General features: G+C 40.1%; 1 protein-coding gene and 1 pseudogene across 1 annotated transcript in view; one reads left to right on the forward strand and one right to left on the reverse strand.

The window, feature by feature from the left end:
• On the reverse strand, positions 1–15,549 carry LOC127434218 (mediator of RNA polymerase II transcription subunit 1-like; annotated as a pseudogene).
• Positions 14,999–24,100, forward strand: part of LOC127434752 (ras-related protein Ral-A) — a 13,707-nt gene continuing 4,605 nt past the window's right edge. The window contains exons 1-4 of the mRNA XM_051687705.1: positions 14,999–15,231; positions 19,712–19,999; positions 21,211–21,419; positions 21,677–21,851. Coding sequence (XP_051543665.1) covers positions 19,886–19,999; positions 21,211–21,419; positions 21,677–21,851 — 498 coding nt within the window. The 5' untranslated portion in view covers positions 14,999–15,231; positions 19,712–19,885. The remainder of the gene's footprint in view (positions 15,232–19,711; positions 20,000–21,210; positions 21,420–21,676; positions 21,852–24,100) is intronic.

A 24,100-nucleotide genomic window follows, 5' to 3' on the forward strand; every position in this document is an offset into this window, starting at 1 on the left:
TAAAGGTTTTCACACTTTAAAATGAGCCAACGTAACCAAATGTAAAGCATAAAATCAGGTTAGACCTTTGAGAGTCTGTCTATAGATGTACATTGAAAGGAAGACATAAACAGGACTAAATTCAAGGGATAAATCTGTATACTATATACATTTTTGTATGTTAACTTTATTTAATATTGTTCTAAAAGCAGATAAGAATTTGCTTCAAATATACTCTGGAGTAAAAGCACTCCCAACTCTATAGAAATCCTGCAGGAAGACCACTGGTCACCCAGTGTGAATAGACACACAGAGAAGCACAGTGGGAAGGGTTAGCAACAGCATCTGTATTTGCATGATCAGCCACTGGGACATTAGCAACAGACAAAACATATTAGCCTGGAGGAGAGGGGAGACTCTCCTCCTTAACGGCCTCATGGGAGATTGAGGCAGACGGGTAAACAGCGTTGATGATATCAGGAACAGATGCATCAGGATGGGGAGGAATTGTTGAAGAGGTGACCTACATTTCTGCAGTGGGCTCTTGGTCAGCTGCAGGTAGGGAGGAGTCATCAGACTGGCTACTTTCATGCGTGTGGCCCTCATTGTTATGGGAATAGACATACACCTGGAAAGAAAGAAAATTTTAAATGAAATAAGGCTTATTCTCAATAGTGATTCTTCAGTTGAAAGTACTTCATACAGTCTTTATTCAAGTCCATGATCTTTGTTCAGGAAATCAGTCCGTTTTTGTGGTAAATATTACGTTTGTTTGCCATCCATTATCACTCCATGTAAACAGACTCGTCACATTTGTTTTGATGAGAAACAAGTGATGGTGATGTAAGTGTTGGAAGTACTGCATTAGGACTCTGGATATGTAGTCATGTAGTTTATGACCCATGAAATCAGGCATCAGAAGTCTGCAGCTCACCTGATGAGAATCTACCACCATCACCAGAACTAGTGAAGAGAGCAATGCAAGACATTAACACTGAAAATATTTCCCTGTTTTAACTATTGTTACAAAGCAAATGTTTGCATTAATACCAGTTAACTTCACTAAATAAAATGCCTTCAGGAAGGACTTTGCACAAAAACCTGACATTTGTCAAATAAGCTTTATAAAATGGATAGTTCTTTATGGTCCTGGATGCTGATTGGTCAATAAAGTGTCCTTTAAACATTAAAATACTCATTGTTTCAAATGTATAGCCACAATACATAAAAATATGCATGTTAACATGATTTAAGTGTGATAAAATCGCTTACTAACAACTTCTTTGTAAAGTTATATCCAATATTACTACTATGTTGCGATGACGAAGTAATGCCAGTAAATGACAATTTAAACAATTTACATCTCAAATAATACACAAGTTTTAAAAAAAGAATTAATGTAAGTGCTTTTATAAAATTATAAGCTTCACATTTCTGCCTTTAAAACCTCCAAAAATTGCCCCCACTCACTTGTATGTGCCTCACTGTAACCTCTATTCTTTTTTTTTTTTTTTTTAAAGAAAAGGACCAATGAGTATAAATACATTTTTGTGGTAATCAACATTGTCACAAATGCTGTCGACTGAGCCCAACTTGTATTGAAACTGGAATATTGAACTTGATCAAAACTTAATGAAAATGTTGTTCTTTATATTTGCATTACGTAGTTATAGTAGTAACTTTAGGCTGTTACATTTTGAATCTGCTGCATGTTGTGCCTAACAACGCCCCATAGCCGTGACTGTATTCACAATATCACATGCCTTTCATATCTTATTGCTTAAATACAGACGGATATGCAAAGTCCTCACGAACAGCCAGGTGGTTGCCATCCTGAAGACTGAAGGTAATAGAAAGGCAATGGTTTGATTCTGGAAGGACCTCAAATCTCAGGTCATCCAGTAAGTCTATATTAAAAGTGAGAGGGAAATAACCATCTTAAATTACAGCAAATGACTATGAGAAAGCCAAGAGAATGTGCTGCTAGTCTATTGCCAGCTGAACACATTAAGAAGTCATATTAACAAACTATATTGTGCTTGTGTTCACTGATGGCAGACTGATGGCGAAGGATATCCAGTAAAGCAGGGACGTGGCAAGGATGAGAGAAGGGCACTGTGTGAATTAGGGCTCCTTTCCATGACTCACTGTCCCATTCGGCCCCATAGAACACATAACTGTGGTACTCGGAGGCCGGCAACGGCTGAGAAACGTGAAAGTAATCAACCAAGATAAATAAGATGGAACAGACCACTGTAGTCGATGAATGGTTGCTTCTGCTGTACCAAAAGAAACACTGTGCTAGCAGTAAAGAAGGACAAGTACAACTCAATGCAAACAACTCTAGGCACAGGCGTCATTTACAGGTGGGACAGATGGGACCTGTCCCTACCAATTTTTGCCTTTGTCAATTTTGTCCCCACTAATTTTTGAAATAGCTTTCATCAGGTAAGTGTATAATGCAGGAGAAACATCTCCAGTTCTTGAGCAGGAGTTTCTATTTTGTTTGTGTGTTATAATAAGTGGCAATCCAGCACGGAAGATTATTATAATGAGTGCTTGTTTGCGGCAGTTCCTGTGCATTCGCTTTATTGTATGTGCAGATGTAAGTGGTAATATAATATTAATGTTGTTGATATATCTGACTGTCATATATCAGATGTGTTTGAAAAAGGTGATTGACCCGCTAAGCACTTCAGTTTATTGTGTTCAGCTCTTACTGCTCCTGCAGTTCAGATGGGGCGATCCTCAAAAGACTAGATCATTTGACAAGGTTTTATTTATCAAGGTTTTTCTTCTTCTAAAACATTGTTAGTGCATTACTTTGCAATGTTATTTATTTCTCATCATATTTTCGTCAGCAATAGCCTATGTTTTTGTAACACTTGGGACATTTTTGCCCTAGCGGCCACTAGAGGTAGCTAGGAGGACTAAGACTTTTAGTTTGAAGTTCTGTGTATTCCTTCTTGTGTCTTTGTTCCTGGTTCCTTCCTTGATTGCCATCCCAGCGGTGTCTTGTTACCCTTGTTAGTTCTTGTGTATATATATTGCCCTCCTGTTCTCTGTCTTTGTCAGTTGTTAATCTTTCATGGATGTAATGGTTTATGTTGTTGTGTTTTGAGTTCTTTTATGTATATTTCTCTGAGTTTTAATTAAAAAGCCTGCACATAGATCCTCCTCCTCCTCCTCTTTCCTGCAAACATTACAGAACAACTGACCAGACCATAGATCTAGCGGCTTGGCAATTGTGGTCTCTCAGACAAGGAGGTGATACCATCGAGCAATATACAGATCAGTTCAATTGGGGAGATATTTGTCTCAAGGACTGCAATCGGTTCGGAATTAATGAGCCTGTGAAATCCTGTCTGCCAGGTGGCAGATGTGAACTTTCCTTGGTCGAATTCATTGACTATGCTTTGAGGCTCACATTCTCCCCTTACACTGTGAGGTATGGCAGTAATCCCGTGCCACTGCCAGTACCCATGCCTGCCATGATCAACGAGCCTCGTCCGTCCCAGAGCCAGTGCCTGAAGCCTCGGCCATCCCAGTGCCAGCGTTCTCGGCCATAGAGACCGTTCCCATAGTGGTGCTCCCGGCCTTCCAGGAGAGAAGGGCCTAACCCTAACCCAGTCGCTGCCAGCGCTCCCGACCACGGAGGCCGCTCCACAGTTGCTGCCAGCGTTCTCGGCCACAGAGGCTGTTCCCCAGTCGCTGCCAGCACTCCCAGCGCTCCCGGCCACGGAGGCTGCTCCCCAGTCGCTGCCAGCCACGGAGGCTGCTCCCCAGTCGCTGCCAGCCACGGAGGCTGCTCCCCAGTCGCTGCCAGCCACGGAGGCTGCTCCCCAGTCGCTGCCAGCCACGGAGGCTGTCGGGACCACTGAGGCTGTCGGCGAGCTTGTTCTTTTCCCAGAGGCTGTCAGCGAGCCTGTCCAGTTCCCCGAGGCTGCCTGTCCAGTTCCCTGAAGCAGTCAACGAGTCCATCCAGCCCCCGGTGACTTGAGCCTGTTTGGTCCCCTGTGACCCTCGACAATCCTGTCCAGTCCCCAGCAGCCATCAAGTCATTTATACTTGTATTGCACTTTTCACAACACACATTTCAAAGCAGCTTTACAGAAGATCATGCATTAACAGAAAATGAAACTGTAATATCTATAATGTCTAGTGATCATTGTGTAGTTTGATAAAATACAATTGTGAATTGTGTTTAAAAATAAGTAATTAAATAATAATTGTATTTATAACCCCAGTGAGCAAGCCGAAGGCGACTGTGGCAAGGAACACAAAACTCCATAAGATGTTAAGGGTCAGTGTTTAAACAAAGATTTTGTATGAACTGTAAGATTAATGACTAATGTCTTTGAAGTCCATCCTGGATTAACTGCAGTAGTTCACATAGATGCAATTGTCCTTGTTAGTTGGCTGATGAAGGGTTTTGTTGGCAATTAATTGATAGTCTATGTATTCCATTTCAAGAGTGTAGTCCATCATTAGACCGAGGTGATGTAGGCAGAAATCAGTTAGGTGCATCGCAGTTCAACCTGGCCAGTAATTTTGGTGAGGTCTATCCTAAATCCAAGGTTCAGGCAATAGCATATGAAGTATCGCATGTCTTATGGTTGGTGTTGGCATCAGTTCATCCTCTGAAGTCAATCGTAATAGACTGAAGTGATGTTTGGCTGGCACCAGCTGCTATTAGTCATCATCACTCAGCGACACGTAGCAGTGGAGTCCAACACGAAGAAGGAATGGAGCTGGATCTAGCCGGTTCTGGGGACCTCAGGATAGGAGTCCCAAGGTTGAGACAGGGAAACAAATAGAATAATATTTGCATAGATGCCATTCAATTTATTGCATAGTTATAGATCATGATCAATGTTTCTGCCTGTCTATATTTTTGGTTCTAGTCAGCACTCTGGCTGCTGCATTTTGAGCCAATTGAAGTTTATTTATTGATCTTGTTGGACATCCTCCCAGTAATGCATTACAATAATCTAGCCTTGAGGTCATGAATGCATGAATTAGTCTTTTGGCATCAGCAACAGAGAGCATGTGTCGTAATTTAGCAATATTTCTTAGGTGGAAGAATGCTGTTCTACAAACATTGGTAATTTGATTTTCAAAGGACATATTGGTATCAAATATAACACCCAAGTTCTTCGCTGTTGAAGACTATTAACAATACATTCATCGAGAGTCAAATGATTTTTTAGCGGCTTGTTTTTAAGAGGTTTTTGGTCCAATAATTAGTACCTCTGTTTTGTTGGAACTGAGTAGAAGGAAATTTCTGGCCATCCATTCTTTTACTTCATTGATACACTCTGCTAATTTCGAGAATTGTGAAATCTCATCAGGTTTTGAAGAAATATAAAGTTGGGTATCGTCCGCATAACAGTGGAAACTTATTCCACGATTCCTGATAATCTCCCCCAGGGGAAGCATAAACAAGGAGAAAAGCAGAGGCCCTAAAACTGATCCTTGTGGCACTCCATACTTTACTTTTGTTTGGTTTGACAATTCCTCATTTACATAAACAAAGTGGTAGTGGTCTGCTAAATAGGACCTAAACCATGCTAATGCAACTCCACAAATGCCAACATAATTCTCTAGCCTATTCAAGAGAATGTCGTGATCTATCGTGTTGAATGCAGCACTAAGATCTAAAAGCACTAGAAGTGAAATGCAGCCGCGATCAGATGATAAGAGCAAGTCATTTGTAACTCTGATAAGTGCAGTCTCTGTACTGTGATGAGGCCTAAATCCTGACTGAAATTGTTCATATATACTATTTCTCTGTAGAAATGAACATATTTGGGAGGATACTACCTTTTCTAGTATTTTCGACATAAACGGGAGATTTGAAATAGGTCTATAATTAGCCAGTTCTCCAGGATCAAGTTGTGGCTTCTTAATAAGTGGTTTGATAACTGCCATTTTAAAGTTTCTTGGGACATGTCCTAAGGATAGCGAGGAGTTAATAATATTAAGAAGAGGTTCAGAGATTACAGGGAATACCTCTTTTAAGAGTGTGGTTGTTAATGGATCTAACAAACATGTTGTGGCTTTTGATGTTTCGATAAGTTTTGTTAGCTCTTCATGACCTATGACAGTGAAGGATTGAAGTTGCATGCGAGGAAAATTATGAGACACTGTTTTCTGAGTTACTGTAAAAGATGATTGCATAATTCCAATTTTATTTCTGATTATTTCAATTTTATCAGTAAAGAAATTCACGAAGTCATTACTCTTGTGCTGCGACGGAATATCTGGATCTGTTGAGGCTTTATTCCTAACCAATTTAGTCACAGTACTGACTAAACACCTAGGATTGTTGTGGTTACTTTCTATGAGTTTGCTCAAATATGCTGATCTGGCAGCTTTTAGTGCTTGTCTGTAGCTACAGAAACTATCCTTCCATGCACCACGAAATACCTCTAATTTTGTATTCTTCCACTTGCGCTCTATTTTCCGAGCTGCTCTCTTGAGAGCATGAATGTGATCATTGTACCATGGTGCAGGGCTTTTTTCTTTAATTTTCTTTAATCGAAGGGGGACGACACTATCAAGAGTGCTAGAGATGACTGTATTTATATTTTTTTGTTATTTCATCAAGTTCTTCTAGGCTTTGCGGTTTACTGAATGTATGAGATAGCTTCACTAATAATCTTCCAGATATATCTTTAGTGGTCGAAAGAAAAGTTCTACCTGAATGATAGCGTGATGTAGATTGAGTAACATTAGCTGATCGCAGCATACAAGAGACAAGGTAATGATATGAGATGTCATCGCTCTGCGGCAGAATTTCTATAGTATCAACATCAACTCCATATGACAGAATTAAATCTAGCGTATGATTATGGCGATGAGTTTGTCCCGTTACATTTTGTCTGACTCCAAGAGAGTTGAGAATATCGATAAATGTTAATCCCAATGTGTCATTTTCATTATCTATGTGAATGAAGTCACCAACAATTAAAGCTCTATCTACAGTAACTACAAGATCTGATTAAACATTTGCAAATTCACCAAGGAAATCAGAATAAGGTCCGGGTGATCTATATACTGTAGCAAGGGTAAAAGATGACAGAGTTTTTTTTATTTATATCTGATGGTGTCACATTAAGCATTATTAGTTCAAAAGACTTAAACTTATATCCTGTCCTCTGAGTAACACCAAAAACTTCACTGTAAATTGTAGCAACACCACCTCCTCAACCCTTCAGACAAGGCTCATGTTTATAACAATAACCTGGGGGAGTAGATTCATTTAAACTAATATATTCATCTGGTTTAAGCCAAACAGAGCACATCCAAACTATGATCTGTATTAATTTCATTTACAATTAGTGCTTTGGTAGAAAGAGATCTAATGTTTAGTAGCCCTACCTTCATATGATGTTTATCTTTAATTTGTTTATTTTTTTTCCAAGTTTGACCTTAATCAAATTTTTTCTAAATGATTTAGTGAGAGTTTTGTGTTTGGTAGTTCGGGGAACAGACACAGTCTCTATGTGATATCTAGGTGATACAGTCTCTATGTGTTGTAGTTTATGTGACCTGTGTGATGTCTCAAGGCAGCTAGCAGATGTTCAGATTAACCAGTTTGTCTGCTTCCTGACCCGGGCCCCAGTTAGTCAACTATTATCATTATTAAGACTATGGGCCAAATTACTAGAGAGGAGAGCAGCACCTTCCCTGGAGGGATGGAGTCAGTCTCTCTTTGGGAGGTCAGGTCTACCCCAAAAACACTTCCAATTGTCTATAAATCATATTCTATTCTCCAGACACCACTCAGACATCCAGCCATTCAGTGACACTAATCTACTATAAATCTCGTCACCACAATGAGCAGGGAGGTGGCCAGAGCATATTACAGTGTCTGACATCGTTTTTGCAAATTCACACACCTCTTTAACATTATCTCTAGTGATTTCTGACTGGTGAAGCCGGACATCATTAGTGCCAACATGAACAAAAATTTTAGAAAATCTACGTTTAGCATTAGCCAGCACTTGTAAATTTGATCTGATGTCAGACGATCTGGCACCCGAAATGCATTTAACAATAGTGGCTGGAGTCTCTATTTCCACGTTCCTTACAATAGAATCACCAATAACAAGAGCTTTTTCAACATGATTCTCAGTGGATGCATCACTGAGTGGGGAGAATCGACTGGAAACTCTAACAGGAACGGGAGAGTGGTGTCGCTTTGCTGAGCGAGTATGCCACCGAGATATTACCCAAAGCCCTGCTGCGGGGGCTCTACAGCCAGAACCAAAGTGTGTGTTGCTCTCTGTACTGCCAGCATCCGAAACAGTATCTACCGGCTTCTCTCACTGACCTCCACTAGCGTTCGGATGTGTGTCTAACTCATTAACCTTCTCCGTCAGCCTTACTAATTCCTTACATTTATCACATGTGAATCCCTCACTGCTGATGGAAGAAGCTATTGTAAACATGTGACGTGCAATGCAGGAAGAAATAACATGAGCGGATGCCATGACTTACCGCAATTGATTGTTGTTGTTGTTTCTGAGCCGTGAGGGTTTAAGATCGATGTGAATCCCTCATGCAGTTGTTTGTTGTTATGGTTGTTCTTGATAAGCGGTGCTTTGAGATCGATGCAATAATCTGTGTAACACAGAGCAGAAAAATGGGTGTGTGCTGTAAAATGCACGCAGTTTAATCGCGATAAAAACAGAAAGCGGATGCACGCGGAAAATGCACGTAGTTGAATCTCGATAAGAGAATATTGCGGGGGAAAACCCGATGCATGCTGAAAAATGGCAGATGTTAAGGATTAAAAGCTGAAAACAGATAGATAAGCGATGCTAAAAAAGCTAGCAGGCTACAAACACAGACTCAAGTTAGGCACCAGCAGCAACAGGTAAAATACACACAGATGAAACAGTAGAAAAGCGGAAAAACACGAAACACGTGTTTTCGTTTAAAGGATAAAACGAGGAACGTATGAGATTAAGAATAAGCAATGCTAAGCAGGCTACAAACACTCGTGCAGCGTGTCATCAGCAATAGGAAGTCCAGTGATGTTCACCTCTATTCAGTCACTATCAGGACTCCATTGGTAGTTTGACTTCCTGAAGAGTGTAACACCATCAAAGGGGGGCCTCGAGCAACAGTGAAGCTGAGAAACAGAGGTCGACCAATCTGTTGCTCAATCCAATGGTCAGCATCTGTCAGACACAAGCTACCAGTCTGTTCAGTGTCCAGCGGCCACCCACTTCCAGAAACCACCGTCCAGTCTGCTGATCCCTGTCCAGCAGCTCTGCCTCCTGCGGCTCCGCCCCTCGAGTCTTCCATGGCTCTGGCCCCTTGAGCCTTCCATGGCTTTACCCCTCGAGTCTTACATGATTCCGCCCTTCAAACTCCTCCTATGAACTATTGAGCTGCTCCTTAGATGGGGTCTCTGTAAGACTTGGGACATTTGCCCTAGTGGCCACAAGAGGTTGCTAGGAGGACCAAGACTTTTAGTTTGAAGTTCTGTGTTTTCCTTATTGTGTCTCTGTTCCTGGTTCCTTCCTTGATTGCCATCCCAGCTGTGTCTTGTTACTACCCTTGTTAGTTCTTCCATCCCTCTTTCATGGATGTAACTGTTTGTTCTGTTGTCGTGTTTTGAGTTCTTTTGTTTATTTCTGAGTTTTAATTAAAAAGCCTGCACACTGATCCTCCTCTCGCCTCTTTCCTGCAAACGTTACAGTTTTAAGTAGAAATGTTTAATTATCTTCATGATGTGTATCTTTTCCATGTTGTCTTTGTTCACATAATAAATAAATAAATTAAAAAAACACCTTATAGCCTACATGTTTGTCTGTAAGTTCGGTGAGAGAACATGTTGCGGCTGAAACATCATAACCCCAGTGAGGCCCTCTCTAACCGGACAATGTTGTTATTTTCCTGTTGAAAAAAAGTATCTGACAATTGATAAAGCTTCAGTCAAGGTAGGACTGAAAAATTTAATTGTTTCGCTGTTTATTGATATTTAGTCGCATTTCATTTGAGTTTAGCTAAATTAACAGGTTTTGACATTCTGGAATATTTTTAACAGTTGATGCATGTTACCGATGTAAAAGAAAGGCCTGGTTCAATAACAGAATGACATTTTAAAACCAATGGAAACTATTTTTACATTTTGTATCGTGTTATTGCCGTTTTGTATTTTGTGATATTTTCCAAAGGGTTTAATTTTATTCCATGTTCAATGACTCACTTATTAAAGTTTGATCAAGAATAAACATGTAATTTGCGGACACTTACATCTTATACGTACGATCGATGCGTGTGTGCGCATGGAGAATGTCTTTAATTTGTTAAAATGATGATCAGTGAGTACTGGCCTCTGTGTAAATAACAATAAACAATAATAAGTCTTTATTAAATTAAAAAGTTATATTAGGGCAGATTACAACCAGGAACTCCTTGTACTAGAGGTAAAAACTTTTCCAAAATACCTAATTCTGGCTAATACTTTGATCCATTATCCACCGACTGACAAAATTATAATACTGACAGTGTTAAATGTGAGATTCAAGTTATCAACTTAAGCTAAACATTTATTGGAGTGCTTGAATTGGTTAATCAAGAATGACTATTTATTAAAACAGTAAATTAGATTATTTGACATCTGCACATAACCTAATTAATATTAATGAGTTTCTCCACTTCATTATTCATCTTTTTAAAACAAAATGACTCCCATGACTCTAGGCAAACAGCAGCCAGTAATAGACACAACTTCAGTTCTAGCTATGCCATATGCTCTCTACAATTTAAAAGCTATCACAGCAAACAGTTCTTTAGGTTGAAGATAACATTTTAAAAAATATATAAACAGACCACAACAAACTGAACCCCCTCTGCCCAGGATATCTTGGAATACTTCAAGCTGAGAAGCTGAGGTAGAGGCTCCACCTGCAGGTGTGTCTTGGATAGAACACTATCTGAGCAGTGTGTGTTAACTAATATCAAAAGGCACATGATGTTATTGATTGGAGATGGTTTCATGGCACAAGACTTAACAAAAATCAAGGGTCCTTTCCTATTCAGAGTGCTCTACAATACATTCATTCTTCCCCATGGAGCTAGACAGGGTAAAGAGGCTCTCTGAAGGGCCAGTGGTGACTTTACCTTCCCATTTCCTTTGTTGTCAACAGTTGAACCTGCATCCAATGTGTTGAGCACAAATCCCCCTAACTTTGAAGATATAATAAATAGACTTGTGCAACCTAAGGGATGTCACAGTGAATGTGAATGAATCAGTGAATTGCTTTCCACTGTGATCAAAAATTTTATTAATAATATTGTATCCCCTCCCCAATAATTTCTAAATTCTGAACTAAAACAATGACACCATAATTAAGGCCACCTTGACTTAAACATCAATATGAAACAAAGAAGCTCAAGGAATAAGCTGCATAAAATACTCTCAGTACTCACCCAAATGAGTAGACCTGGGGCAGACAAGGGATCAGTGATTCCATCTGCAGCCTATGTGAGGTGTCACTGCTCCCAACTGTTACCAAGGCAACCTGGCCGTGACTAACCTCCAATATGGAACTGAAATAGCCTTGTAAAAATAAGACTTCTGCACTAGTAAAGTCAAATCGTATCATAACATTATCATGTACTTATGTAATGCAGAAAATGAAATCTGAGTCATAATATACATTAAAAGTTGCACTTAGTAATTTTTCCCCCATTAAATTTGTTTTACTCTTTAATTAATTGTAATTTTGAAACATATGTATAAAAGCATGACCACTCACATGAGATGAGGACTGTAGTCATATCAGTAACTTATAAAAGCTGTTTTATTCTACATTTTCTACATATTCTGCCATTTGAGAATCTGAATACTACTCGCTTAATCTCAGTTACCATTTTATTATTTGACACTTTCACTCTTGGATTAAATTAATCATGGCTGATTGTGAATAGTTAATTTCTACAAAGGCACCTGTAACTGAAAACTATTAATTTTAAATGATGCTGCATCCACTCCACTTGGTGTCACTGTAAGTCCAAGATGACACGAGCAAAACGTTACTGAGTGCACCTTTAATAAAAACAACATTAAAAGAGTTGTTAGAATTGCTTTTGAGACTTCAGACTGCTTTTTAATACCTGTGCTTGACAGCCCCATCAGAACATCTGATGGACTTACTGTATATAGTACTCGATTCTCATTGGTGTCCTGTGACGAGAAATAATGAGTAAATATTTCACCTATAATGTGCCAATCCTGTTATCGACACCGTTTTTCCTTTGCATACCCTCTGTGTCTGGCTGGACGTTCCCAATCCTGCCATTCAGAATGAGGTCAACAGGTAGATCACTTTCTTTCAAATATCTGAATTACAGAGAAAGTAGATGGTCATATGCGCTCATTGCTCCATATGACCATAGATCATCTTTTCATCCTGAAACTGGTGTAACTTTACTCTTTAAGTTGCCCACACCTTGGTAAATGGGATATTTTGAAGAGATCGCTTTCCAGGTGCCAAAGGGAGGTGTAGATTTTTTGTAGATCTTTGCATTACTGCAACAAATTACTCTTCATTTGAGAAATATTCGAGACATAATAATCATGGTCAATCCATAATCAAAAAGGCCAAGGCAATACCAGTCTCCTGGTATATTGTAAAAAAGAGACAAGGCCCTCCAACTTCAGAGAAAAGTCTTGAAATTTCTTCAACCTGTGTGGACAGAATAAATCATACAGGCCTAACACTTCGCAACTCTAAAAGCGATTTTATGGTGTGGAAGTTGCTCCTTAGATTACAGAAGAACGGTCTTACCTTAGCAAGTGAAGAAGTGATACGCTTGACTATAAAACAAATAAAACACATTTGAACAGAGTTTTCAGAATGTTTTCCACTAACTCATGAACGCTTTATCTCACCACAGTTGCTTCACCGAGAAGGGCCACCCTCACATCTTCCACTCTGCCCCATGGCAATAGCACCACCTCAGTGTAAAACAGGTCTGCTGTCAGATAACACACAGTCTCTGTGGGGCTCAAGTGTGACCCCAACCTACAAAAATAAAATAAAAAATATGGGCCATTGTCCTCAATGGAAGTACATAGGTCTGACCGTATATATACAGTATACCTGTATGTGTGTGTCAGAGAGAGAGAGAGAGAGAGAGAGAGAGAGAGAGAGAGAGAGAAAATAAGACAATGACAATAAGGTCTGAAAGGTAAAGAAATACTGAAACTATGAACAATCACTGAGTTATAATATGGATTAATTTTAATACTGATCAGTGTAAAGAGTAACTCTTCACCCAGGACATCAGCATGGTGACTCATGGTCATTGAACACTTTTTCCTGAATTCTACTATGACGTTAATGCATAAATATTACTGAATGTGTTGTAATCTGTGTGCAATATCAGAGTACTTTGTGTGTGAAAAGTTCAAACCCTCTTTGTTTGGCAATCATCTCCAGTCTGGACACCATGGATTTCAGGGAGGACACTACAGACAAAAATACACACACACACGTAATTGCAATGTTAGAGTTGTAGAGTACTTCAAATAAAAGGCATTCTTACCACTGAGTGACTCATTGATCTTCTGAAGACACTTTGTGATTGGCTGACAAACTTTGCTGTCTGCTTTTGTTTTGTCCTAAGAAACAATTTCTGCACCTGCTTGTTTCCCCACAGCAAAACATATTCCCCAAAGTAACATGAAATGTAACCTGCATTGACTTTCAAACTAACAAAGACCATTATGCACCTTACAGCTGCTCATAAAGAACACACATTTTATCATCTTTCATTTCGCTGCACAGGTACCAGTTGTTTGCCTATTATTTTGGCATGGTTCTATTCAGACCACAACAGTCTTGCTCAAGCTCCACATCTGGAATGTATTTAGAAAGTTGTGCATACACATAATGGGGAGCGAACTGCAGAAATCTGAGGGTGAGCTCTGTGTGACCTACTGTATGTTAGTTTTGATGGGGGGCATTTAGATTTTTAGGGTGGGCACGTGGTTGTCTCTTCATAAGACTGGGAGGGAGGTGTCAGAAGTTTCAGGGGGACAACGCTCCATTGCTGTCATTGACATTAATCCTGGTGTGATATTTTTTTTAAAACACACAAACACTAATGAAATTTGAGAGCTATAGTGAAATGTATGATTATTAGTGAATAACGAACAACTCATTTCAGTGTGCCTAGCTATGGTATGGCTTCAGAACACTTGTAATACAGTTTACAAGTCATATGACTACTTTTCTGGTACTTTTTGGACCTTGAAAGTCACCCTACACTTCGCTTTGATTTTATGGAAAAGAACATTGAGAAATTTCAGTGTCTTCTTTGTTTTCCACTGAAGAAAGACAATCACAGGTGACAAGGTTCAGTAAATGTAGAACTTCAACATTTTTTGGTATTCTTTGAAGGCAGTATGCTTACCAAACATCTTCGCACCAGTTGAAGGGTCAAGACTTATCAGCATATTTGGACTTTAGGACAGACAAAAAAGAAAGATAAAAAACAGTATTTAACATGTATTTAACTGAACTTCATTGTGAATAATTGCTGTATATTTGTGCATTGGTTTGATTTGATTACCACTTTCTCTCTGGGACTCCATTTTGACAAATAATTAAATAATTCAGGGTTCATTCATGAAGTTATTCAGAAGATTTTACTAAAAATCATCGAGAAAACCAGACACCACCACAACAACAACAACAACAACAAAAAAACAAAACAAAAAAACATTTCAAGAGAAGCTTTTACATAGACCTATACCTGTTCAAAACTGTTCTTTCTACAACACAAAGAAATTCTCCCGCTTAATTGGCGCGTTTCAATTAATTTCGCGTCATAAACTGTGGCGTCGGGTGCCTCTAATCAGCGCGCTACATGAATCTTGAGGCGGGAGAAGGACGGGAGTTTTAAGCGCATGCGCAGACAGCTGCCGTGCGCTTCCCTACATGGAAAACTGAAGCGGATCCATGTGACCCGCCTATTGGGATCATCATCGGCTCTATACGCCCATGGACACTGACTGCCATACCAAAGACCTGAGCAACCGGCTCATACCCGCTGTAAATACTGTCGGAAGTGAAGTTTGAGAGCACGTTTGATCTGATGACATTACACGAAATGTGGTGGCTGCTGTAACAGAGAGGGAAAGAGTAGGGAAGAGGAATTTCCCCCTTTCCCTAGAGTCCTTGTGTCTCCAGATTACCTTTAGCTGAACGAGCAGATACACAGGTAAGATCCAGCTCTATATGAAGGTATATGAAGGATCGGGAGAGATATTTAATACATTTCTAGCGTATTAATGTCTGCTGGGACTGTATTGTAACAGTCAGACTGTCTGCTAGTACATACAAGCTAATGAACATTACCCATGCAGTGAGTGTGATGATGGCTAGCCGCCGTCCAGCTAGTTTGTGTTCGTCTGTGGGAGGGCAGACAGTACATCTGACACTAAATCTGAAAGTACTTGGGCGGTACCATGGTACTGTGATGGTAACATGGAAATTCCATTGTATTTTGATATATACCATGGTACTGAATGACTGTCATCCTTACACAATGGTATTAACATGGCACAGTTATGGAACTACCATGGTACACGTCCCAAAACCATGGTAACTATTAGTGAAAACATGACTTCTTTCAGCTGCTCCCATTAGGGATCACCACAGCGGACCATCCGTGATCCACATATTTGACTTGGCACAGGTTTTACGCTGGATGCCCTTCCTGACGCAACCCCCAGTGGCTGGGGGACTCTCACTCACACCTACTGGGCAATTTAAAGTCTCCAATTCACTTAACCTGCATGTTTTTGGACCTGTTGGGGAAACCGGAGCAAGTGAAAACATGACTTGACATGATTACTGATCAGGTCATAAGTACCTTATGCCTTTAACATTTGTGATGGGTTGAAACTTACAGACAGTTTCTTTCTAAATGTGGATGCTGTTGTCGTGTTTAGCAGACCCAGCCTTGACACATGCATCTGATGTAGATAATGTATGCATTATTAGTACACACAAGCACACATGCACTTATAATGAATACATTACACCTGGCTTAGTTCTTAGATGTGTTATGAATAATTATTCCCTATACTTCGATCAGTTATAGTTCATCTGACAGTCACCACAAATGTGTATGATGTGTTATAGATTTCTCTTGGTTGGGCAGTTCCAGATTCATGCTTTAGATTGATTGAGCCTAACTATTGCTTACTGTTTTGTAGATCTGCCTCATCACAATGTGACATGACATGCAGTAATACATATTTATTTGCTGCTGTCAACTAAATTGGTACCAAGGACTTTCAAAGGTTATGTTTGTAATTTTTCAATGTTAAATTTTCCTACCACAAGTCAATATGCAATGAAATATATATATATATATATATATATATATATATATATATATATATATATATATATATATATATAAAGCCTTTCGTAGATTGATTTCACAGTGCAATAGTTTTTTCACAATTTTCTATCAAAACATTGCTCGTTCGTTTGAGCATTCCGAACAGGCTGGTAGTGATGCTTAGTTAGTGAATGAACCGATCTTTTTGAACGAATCTTTAAGTGAACGTATCATTCTTGTACGCCTCCGTACACGGCCTCATATTTCTCGTTCACTGACATCTTTCCCTTTCGAAGCCATTGAGCTCTAGTTTGAAGCGCGAGACTGCGTTGTTGGCATTTCATGCCTGTAAAAACTGATTATAGCATGAGCCAATAGCATTCGAGTGCGGACTGTGAAGGAACATGTCATTGGTTTCACCCACTGAACGAATATGCCATTTCACTGAACTAGTACTTGTTGGTCTTTTGAGCCTGAACAAGATGAGAGGTGATGTTCATGAACGAATTGATTGTGCTGGTAAACTCGTTCGTGAACGAAATGAACAACTTCTCGCTTGTGAATGAAGATCTGCTGACTGACTGAACGAGAGGAGGCTTGTCATTCATTCAGTTCGATATGTGAGTTAATGGCATTCAACAAGTAGAGAAAGGGGTGAAATGCACTTAGACAAGTTTATAGGTACACACACACACAAAAAATCCCCAATTTATGAATGTGTAAAAATGACTGAAGACCATACATTTAAAATTACAATAATTACAGATGTTAATGTTGTGCTTTAATGCACAGTGTAAGACATTATCAGGCTTTTCTTGAACTTTTCCTCTGTCTTGGTAAACATTAAGACCAGCCATTTGTGGTGAAAACTGTTATGGTGTTTAAACTCTATTTTGAAGTGTCTTCATACATTTGTAGACATACAAATTCCATTTATGTTGGAAAATACTTTTTAAAACAGACTTAAGTGTCAGCCAACAGCATTTGAGAGCGGGCTGTGAAGGAGCATATCACCCACTGACGAATACGCCCCTTTTCTGAACTAGTTGGTCATGTCGTTTGTGAATGAACTGAATGTACTGTTAAACTCTTTCGCAAACGAATGAAATGAATCAGTCGTCTCGTACATGAATGATCTGCTGACCGGATGAACAAAAGGAGCTGCATGTAGTTCATTCAGTTAGTCAATCTAGCTCAACAAGAAAAGGGGCCGGATTAATTATGAATAAAAGTGAGTGATGACCACAGATTACAGTGACATATGGACATTATTGAAACTCATTATTTTTAAGGCTAATACTGTTGTAATTTTTAGCATAGCTTGATAAGAAGTCGTGTTCAGCAGTTCAGAACATGATAGGCAGATTTGCTTTGTTGTCATTTGTGGGGAAATGCTTATGATACTTAAACACTCTGCAATGCTGAAGTCTCTAGTTGAGTTGTAGACATGCAAATTTTAATAAAGGATATTAGACTTGTTCTGGATGTGAATGAATGCTTTTGGTTCAATGCAATTACTTGAAAGACAGTCATTTGGCACCATCCACAGGCACAAAGGTGTACCTTAAAGAAATGGTCAATGAACAAATTAATGAACAAATCTTTTTGGTAAATAGAATCAAAATCATCAGGGTGCCATAAGGCTACTGGCTGTTTGACAGTCCAAAAGGCATATTTAGGCAGTATACAAGTAATCCACAATAGTCGATCAATTCATGTCTTTTAAACCGAATTGTTTGTGTAAAGGTCTATGCTGATATCTTTTGATTTTCACATAATATCAAGCAAAGAGACACTGAGTTTGAAGGTAGGCCTTAAAATACCTCCACAGGTACACCTCCAGTTGACTCCAATTAGCCTATCAGAAGTATTGCCTAAAGGCTATCATTTTCTGGAATTTTCCAAGCTGCTTAAAGGCACAGTTAACTTGGTGTATGTAAACACTGGAATTGTGATATAGTCAATTAATAGTGAAACAATCTGTCTGTACACAATTGTTGGAAAAATTACTTGTGTCATGCACAAATTAGATGTCCTAAACGACTTCTGTGGAGTGGTTAAAAAATGAGTTTTAATGACTTCAGCCTAAGTGTATGTAAACTCCTGCCTTCAACTGTGTGTGTGTGTGTGTGTGTGTGTATAATATATATATATATATGTGGAATTTGCTGACAATTAACACTTCCCTGTCTACCAATCACTTTGGCCGATTTAAAAGAGTGTGCTAATAAAATGTGGCATCATCCATAGCAACGACGTCAACTCTGCCTTACCCTTACATTAAGATTTCCTTAGTAAAGCTTGCTCTTAGTAGGTATGTGAATAGCTTTTAAGCAAAAACTCTTAGCTAGGAACTCTTTAGAGAATTCCTAGTGGTAAGTTAAAAATCTTTGTGAATATGGGCCCAGATAACAAATATAGAGGTAGTTTGAGAGTTTAGAGAGATTAAATTACGTCATTCACAGTGCGTCATGGGAGTGGGCGGTCGGTGCTGAGCACTTTTGTGAGCCTTTAGTTCTTCACCAGGAATTCCGCTATAAAAAAATGAAAAAAATAAAATAAAAGCAACAATGCGGACTTATGGCTTCAACAGAAGCATATACCATCAGTTAACATCCTCGTAGCTCACAGTATAGGTCTGACTTTATAGGTTTGCAAATTATTGTTAATAATCTATGCCCCTAAAGGGAAATTTTTTTTTTTTGGCTTTTTACTTCCAGATCTAGACTCTGTTCCATTTGGTGCTACAAGTTGCACAGAAATTAAATGGTTAACCTTTTAAATACACTGGTGGCTTGAAGTAAAAACGGTGATGTAATTACATTGACTGAAAAGACTTATGGACCATTAGAGCTGTTTGCAAATGCACAGGGATTTTTTCTGTCACAGCTAATACTTGTGAGGACTCTTAAATCAGTCGACTCCGCACTGCTTTAAGTTCATAAGCAAGTTGTTTAGAGTAGAAGTCTGTGGACAATGCAACAAGCTGCCTTTTTCGTATTTTTATTTCTTGTGATAAAAGCAGAAAGCTATTGGACATAATCCCTTTTCAGATTAGAATCACCTTGCATGCTTTCCAACTTTCAGGTAGGGGAATAAACAACTCCCTACTTGGTTCTTTGGTTCATAACTTCATATGGCCTTGTTCAGTGTGGCACATTGCTGTACCAGAGATGTAAGTAAATGTAATTCACATTCAAATGCTTTAGCTGAACAAGCCTGTAACATTAATACAGTGTTTGGTTGAGAAGCTGGATCTTGGTTGTCTTGTTTTAAATGAGATATTAAAAGTTACTGGAATGAACTCCAAGTAGAACATAACCAACAGGTTTGATTTTGCTTCCTCCAGGTACATACTGGGTGGTACTTGGTCCTCTCTCGAACTATCTCCCACCCTGACCGGTCACTCCTGTAACCTTCAGCATCTTCTTGACCTCCCTGACCCAAACTCTGCCGGGCAGAAGCCGATCTTCTACAAAACCCACAACTTCCCTCTCAACCCCACCCCATAGCAACAGTTACCATGGCAGCAGCCAAGCCAAAAGGGCAGAACTCGCTGGCTCTTCACAAGGTGATCATGGTCGGAAGCGGCGGTGTGGGAAAGTCGGCTCTAACTTTGCAGTTCATGTATGACGAGGTGAGGAAAATATATAGTTATAGCTTTAATGAGATGTGTTTTTGGTTTGGAGTTTAAATAAGACATAACAGACAAATAGACAGTACACAGAAAATTAACTGTCTGGCTGAACTTGATTTAGTCATGGACAGTGGTTCCACATGTTTTAAATGAGTTTTCTTAAATTAAATTACCATGTAATTTCAATTTAAATACTTAAACTAGAGGGAACCTAATTGAATCAAGTAAACCCAATAAAATTTATGTCAAAATAACTCAAATGAAACTCTTGTAGTGATATATTAGCTAGTGACAGAAAATGTTGGAAATGCTACTGCATGCTACTTGGTCACTATGCTTTAGTTAGCCCAGCTATTGCTCAACGGATTAAGCAAAATGTAGAATGTTTAAAATGTATTGGTCCTCAACTTAGGCTCAAGCTCCACTCTTCACCATGATGGTAACCTCAAACTACAGCATAACATTAAACCCTAACAAGTCTTCCCCTTTTTATTCATCTTGCACAGTGACAAATAAAATAACACTTACGTTTAACATTTAATCTCCCTGTCGAGTCCCATGGAAAGAATGCTAAGACTAGAAATACTCTGCCAAGTTTCAGTTAATCAAACCAAAAAATATTCATGTTGTCCCAAAGCAAATGTATTAAGTAAAGCTGACAATACAATTGTTTTAGTTGAATTAACTCAGTTAATTTAAGTTTCCTTGGTTACATGAGTTGTTTGAGTAATGTGAACATGGAAGGATTGAGTAAACCTGACGATCGTGAAAGTTCTGGAAAATCCAGCTAAAACCAGCTTCTGATGGTAGCTGATTTTACATTTCTTGCTTGTTGAAATTGGTCATGTATGATAGCTGGTTTAAGCTGGTCTAGATGGTTGATCAGGTGGTGGAACTGATTTTAACTTTGTTGGCTCACCAAGTTAGTTAGAGCTGGTAGACCACCTTGGGCTAGAAACAAACCAAAAACCATATCCCAAAAAACAGCTTGACTACCTTTCAGGTATGGCCTGTTTTTTTTTTTTGTGTTTTTTTCCCAGTAGGGAACCCAAGCCAATCAAATGGCCAGTTGGTCACTTGTCATCTGCAGGTGGTGTTTATAAACTGTTTCTTTGTATTAGGTAGTTGGAGCTTTTTCCTTTGTGTTAGTTTGAAGATAGTACGTGGCTGCTCTTCTCTTTGAGATAACGTTGTTCTCTTCTTTCCCTCAGTTTGTGGAAGACTATGAGCCCACAAAAGCTGATAGTTACAGGAAGAAGGTGGTTCTGGATGGAGAGGAAGTCCAGATAGATATTTTGGACACAGCAGGTCAGGAGGATTATGCAGCCATCAGGGATAACTACTTCCGCAGCGGGGAAGGATTCCTCTGTGTCTTCTCCATTACTGAACTAGAATCTTTTGCAGCGACTGCTGATTTCAGGTAATTTATTGTTCTCCTGATGAGAGCAGATGCTTCCGAAGTTGATTAAAAGAGCTGTATCGATTTTAAATGTCCCTCTTCAATGAATGACGAACTTGTAAATGCCCTGAACTCTTTATTTTTGTAAACCTACAAAGCCAGATTTGTTTTTGCACATTTTGCATTTTGGAGCACTTTTGACACAATAGACTAGCAAAGGTGTTCTTAGCATTTACGTAGTTGGAGCAAGTTGTTTAAAGGTTACCTTGTTCACTCAGAGAGCAGATTCTGCGGGTGAAAGAAGACGAGAATGTCCCCTTTTTGTTAGTGGGGAATAAGTCAGATCTGGAAGACAGGAGGCAGGTTAGCACTGATGAGGCCAAAGCCAGAGCTGATCAGTGGGGGGTGTGCTACGTGGAGACGTCTGCAAAGACCCGAGCCAACGTAGACAAGGTCAGTATTACTGAAATAACAAACTGTAAACTCAGAGTAAAGTTAAACAGCTGTGAACCCCTAAGATGAATTCTTTATCTGCTTAACCTGCCTTTTTTACTTTTAACGTCAGACTAAAATTGCTATGGCAACACTTAACATTTAAGGCTCTCTTTGTTAACATTAGTTTGTGTAATGGGTAGTATTTTTACAGCATTTATTAATTGTGGTCAATTTACAAATAAAGTATTGTTTATTGTTGGGTTGTAATGCTGTAACTATTAAATTATACAACTTTTAGTTTCAAGAAAATGTTTTAGTATATGTAGTAATGAACATTTGGCAAGATGAGTGTAAGGGGGTTCAGTGGAAAGGAGGAGGCGAGAACCGGCTTGACAATTTAAATAATAATTTAATAAACAACTTAAACAAAAATGCACAACTATAAACACACAGTACAGCTGCCTGTCATTCTCTCTCTCTCTCGAACTGTCGTCCCCGGCCGACTTTATCCCTTGCGTGCCCCATCAGGCTGATTGGGGACCGGGCGTGCGTCATTCCAGCCCAGCCCCGCCCTCCTCGGCTCTACACTCCTCCCGGCGTTGCCTCAGGCCGGGGAGCCCCCGGCATGACGTACATCCCCCCCTTCCTCTCCGGGGGGGGCGTGCCTTGCGCCCCGACTGCCGGCGGGTCATCCCCGCCTTCCTTGACCTGGGAGGAGACAGGAGGGGAAAAACAACAAAACAAAATGGCGAGGGAAAGGCCAACACGGAGCGACAGAGAGAGAGAGAGAGAGGAGAGAGAGAAAAAGAAACTCACCGGTTCTCTGATGCGCCGTCGCGTGGTCCTCGATCACTACTCCACCCTCTCAGGCGGACGGCAGCCGCTCCTCCCTGGGCGGACCGGAGTCAGACCTCTGACCCCCAGCGGACAGAACGCCCCTCCGCGTTCCCGGCATCCCGTGGGGACACTCCTCCGCCCCTGGCAGCGGCCCTACCACTCCAGGCGGTCAGGGAGTCGCTTCCCTCCTCCCCCCGCGGACGGCGGTCTTCTCTCGACCCCTCCGCGTTCCCGGGGGACGGCAGGGCACTCCTCTGCCCCCGGCAGAGGCTCCCTCGCTCCAGGCGGTCGGGGAGTCCCGTCCCCACTCGCCTCGCGGACGGCGGCCGTTCCCCGCGTCCGGGTGGTCGGGCTACTCTGTCCCCCGTCGGATGGCAGCGGCGCTCCCCTGGGTGGACGGCAGTGTCGAGGACTCTGCGACGGGAATCCCTCCTCCTTCCCGGGTTTCGGCACCAGCGTAAGGGGGTTCAGTGGAAAGGAGGAGGCGAGAACCGGCTTGACAATTTAAATAATAATTTAATAAACAACTTAAACAAAAACACACAACTATAAACACACAGTACAGCTGCCTGTCATTCTCTCTCTCTCGAACTGTCGTCCCCGGCCGCCTTTATCCCTCGCACGCCCCATCAGGCTGATTGGGGACCGGGCATGCGTCATTCCAGCCCGGCCCCGCCCTCCTCGGCTCTACAATGAGTAAATGCTGTACAAGTGCTGCTCATTGTTAGTTCAAGTCAACTAACTATTGTGTAAACTGTCTAAAGGCCCCGGTACACTTCATACGTTTTTGAGTTCGTTTCGGTGGTTTGTAACAGGTCGCCAGTGCAAACCTTCAGGAAAATGTCTTACTAAACACCTTACTGCCATTGGTCCACTTCATCGGTAGGTGTGACCTGGAGCTACATCTACTTAGAGGATGACAGCTAATTCCTGTTCAGTCAGTTAAGATCAGTCAAGATACACACTGACATGTAGAGTTATATTACCGAGCTGGTGAAAATGTATCTACATCTGTACTATCGTCCACGTAGAGGTATTTATCAAGAACATGTCATTTGATTTAAAAAAAAAAAAAAAAAAAAAAGATTATTCTACAAAAGGAATCAATTCTACTCAAATACTTTTAAGTGCCCATTCAGTCATGTGCCATCTGCAGCCGAAAGCCATTCACACGTCTGCCCATAGTAAGATATGCCTCTCTTATCATCATTCTTTTATCTGTATTCTACTAGGGCTGGGCAATATGTAAAAAAATATTTTAGCGATAATTGCGATTATCAGATTACATCGTCAGCCCCCCCTGCCAAGGGTCGGTGAATTTTTTTGCTTTATTGATTTTGCTTTAAAAATGTTATTCATTTATTGAAACATGGAAAAACATAAACAAAAGACATTTCTAAATTCAGATTACATTTTAAACTAAACTAAAA

This window comes from Myxocyprinus asiaticus, chromosome 44, assembly GCF_019703515.2.
Source record: "Myxocyprinus asiaticus isolate MX2 ecotype Aquarium Trade chromosome 44, UBuf_Myxa_2, whole genome shotgun sequence".
NCBI classification, from domain to species: Eukaryota; Metazoa; Chordata; class Actinopteri; order Cypriniformes; family Catostomidae; genus Myxocyprinus; species Myxocyprinus asiaticus.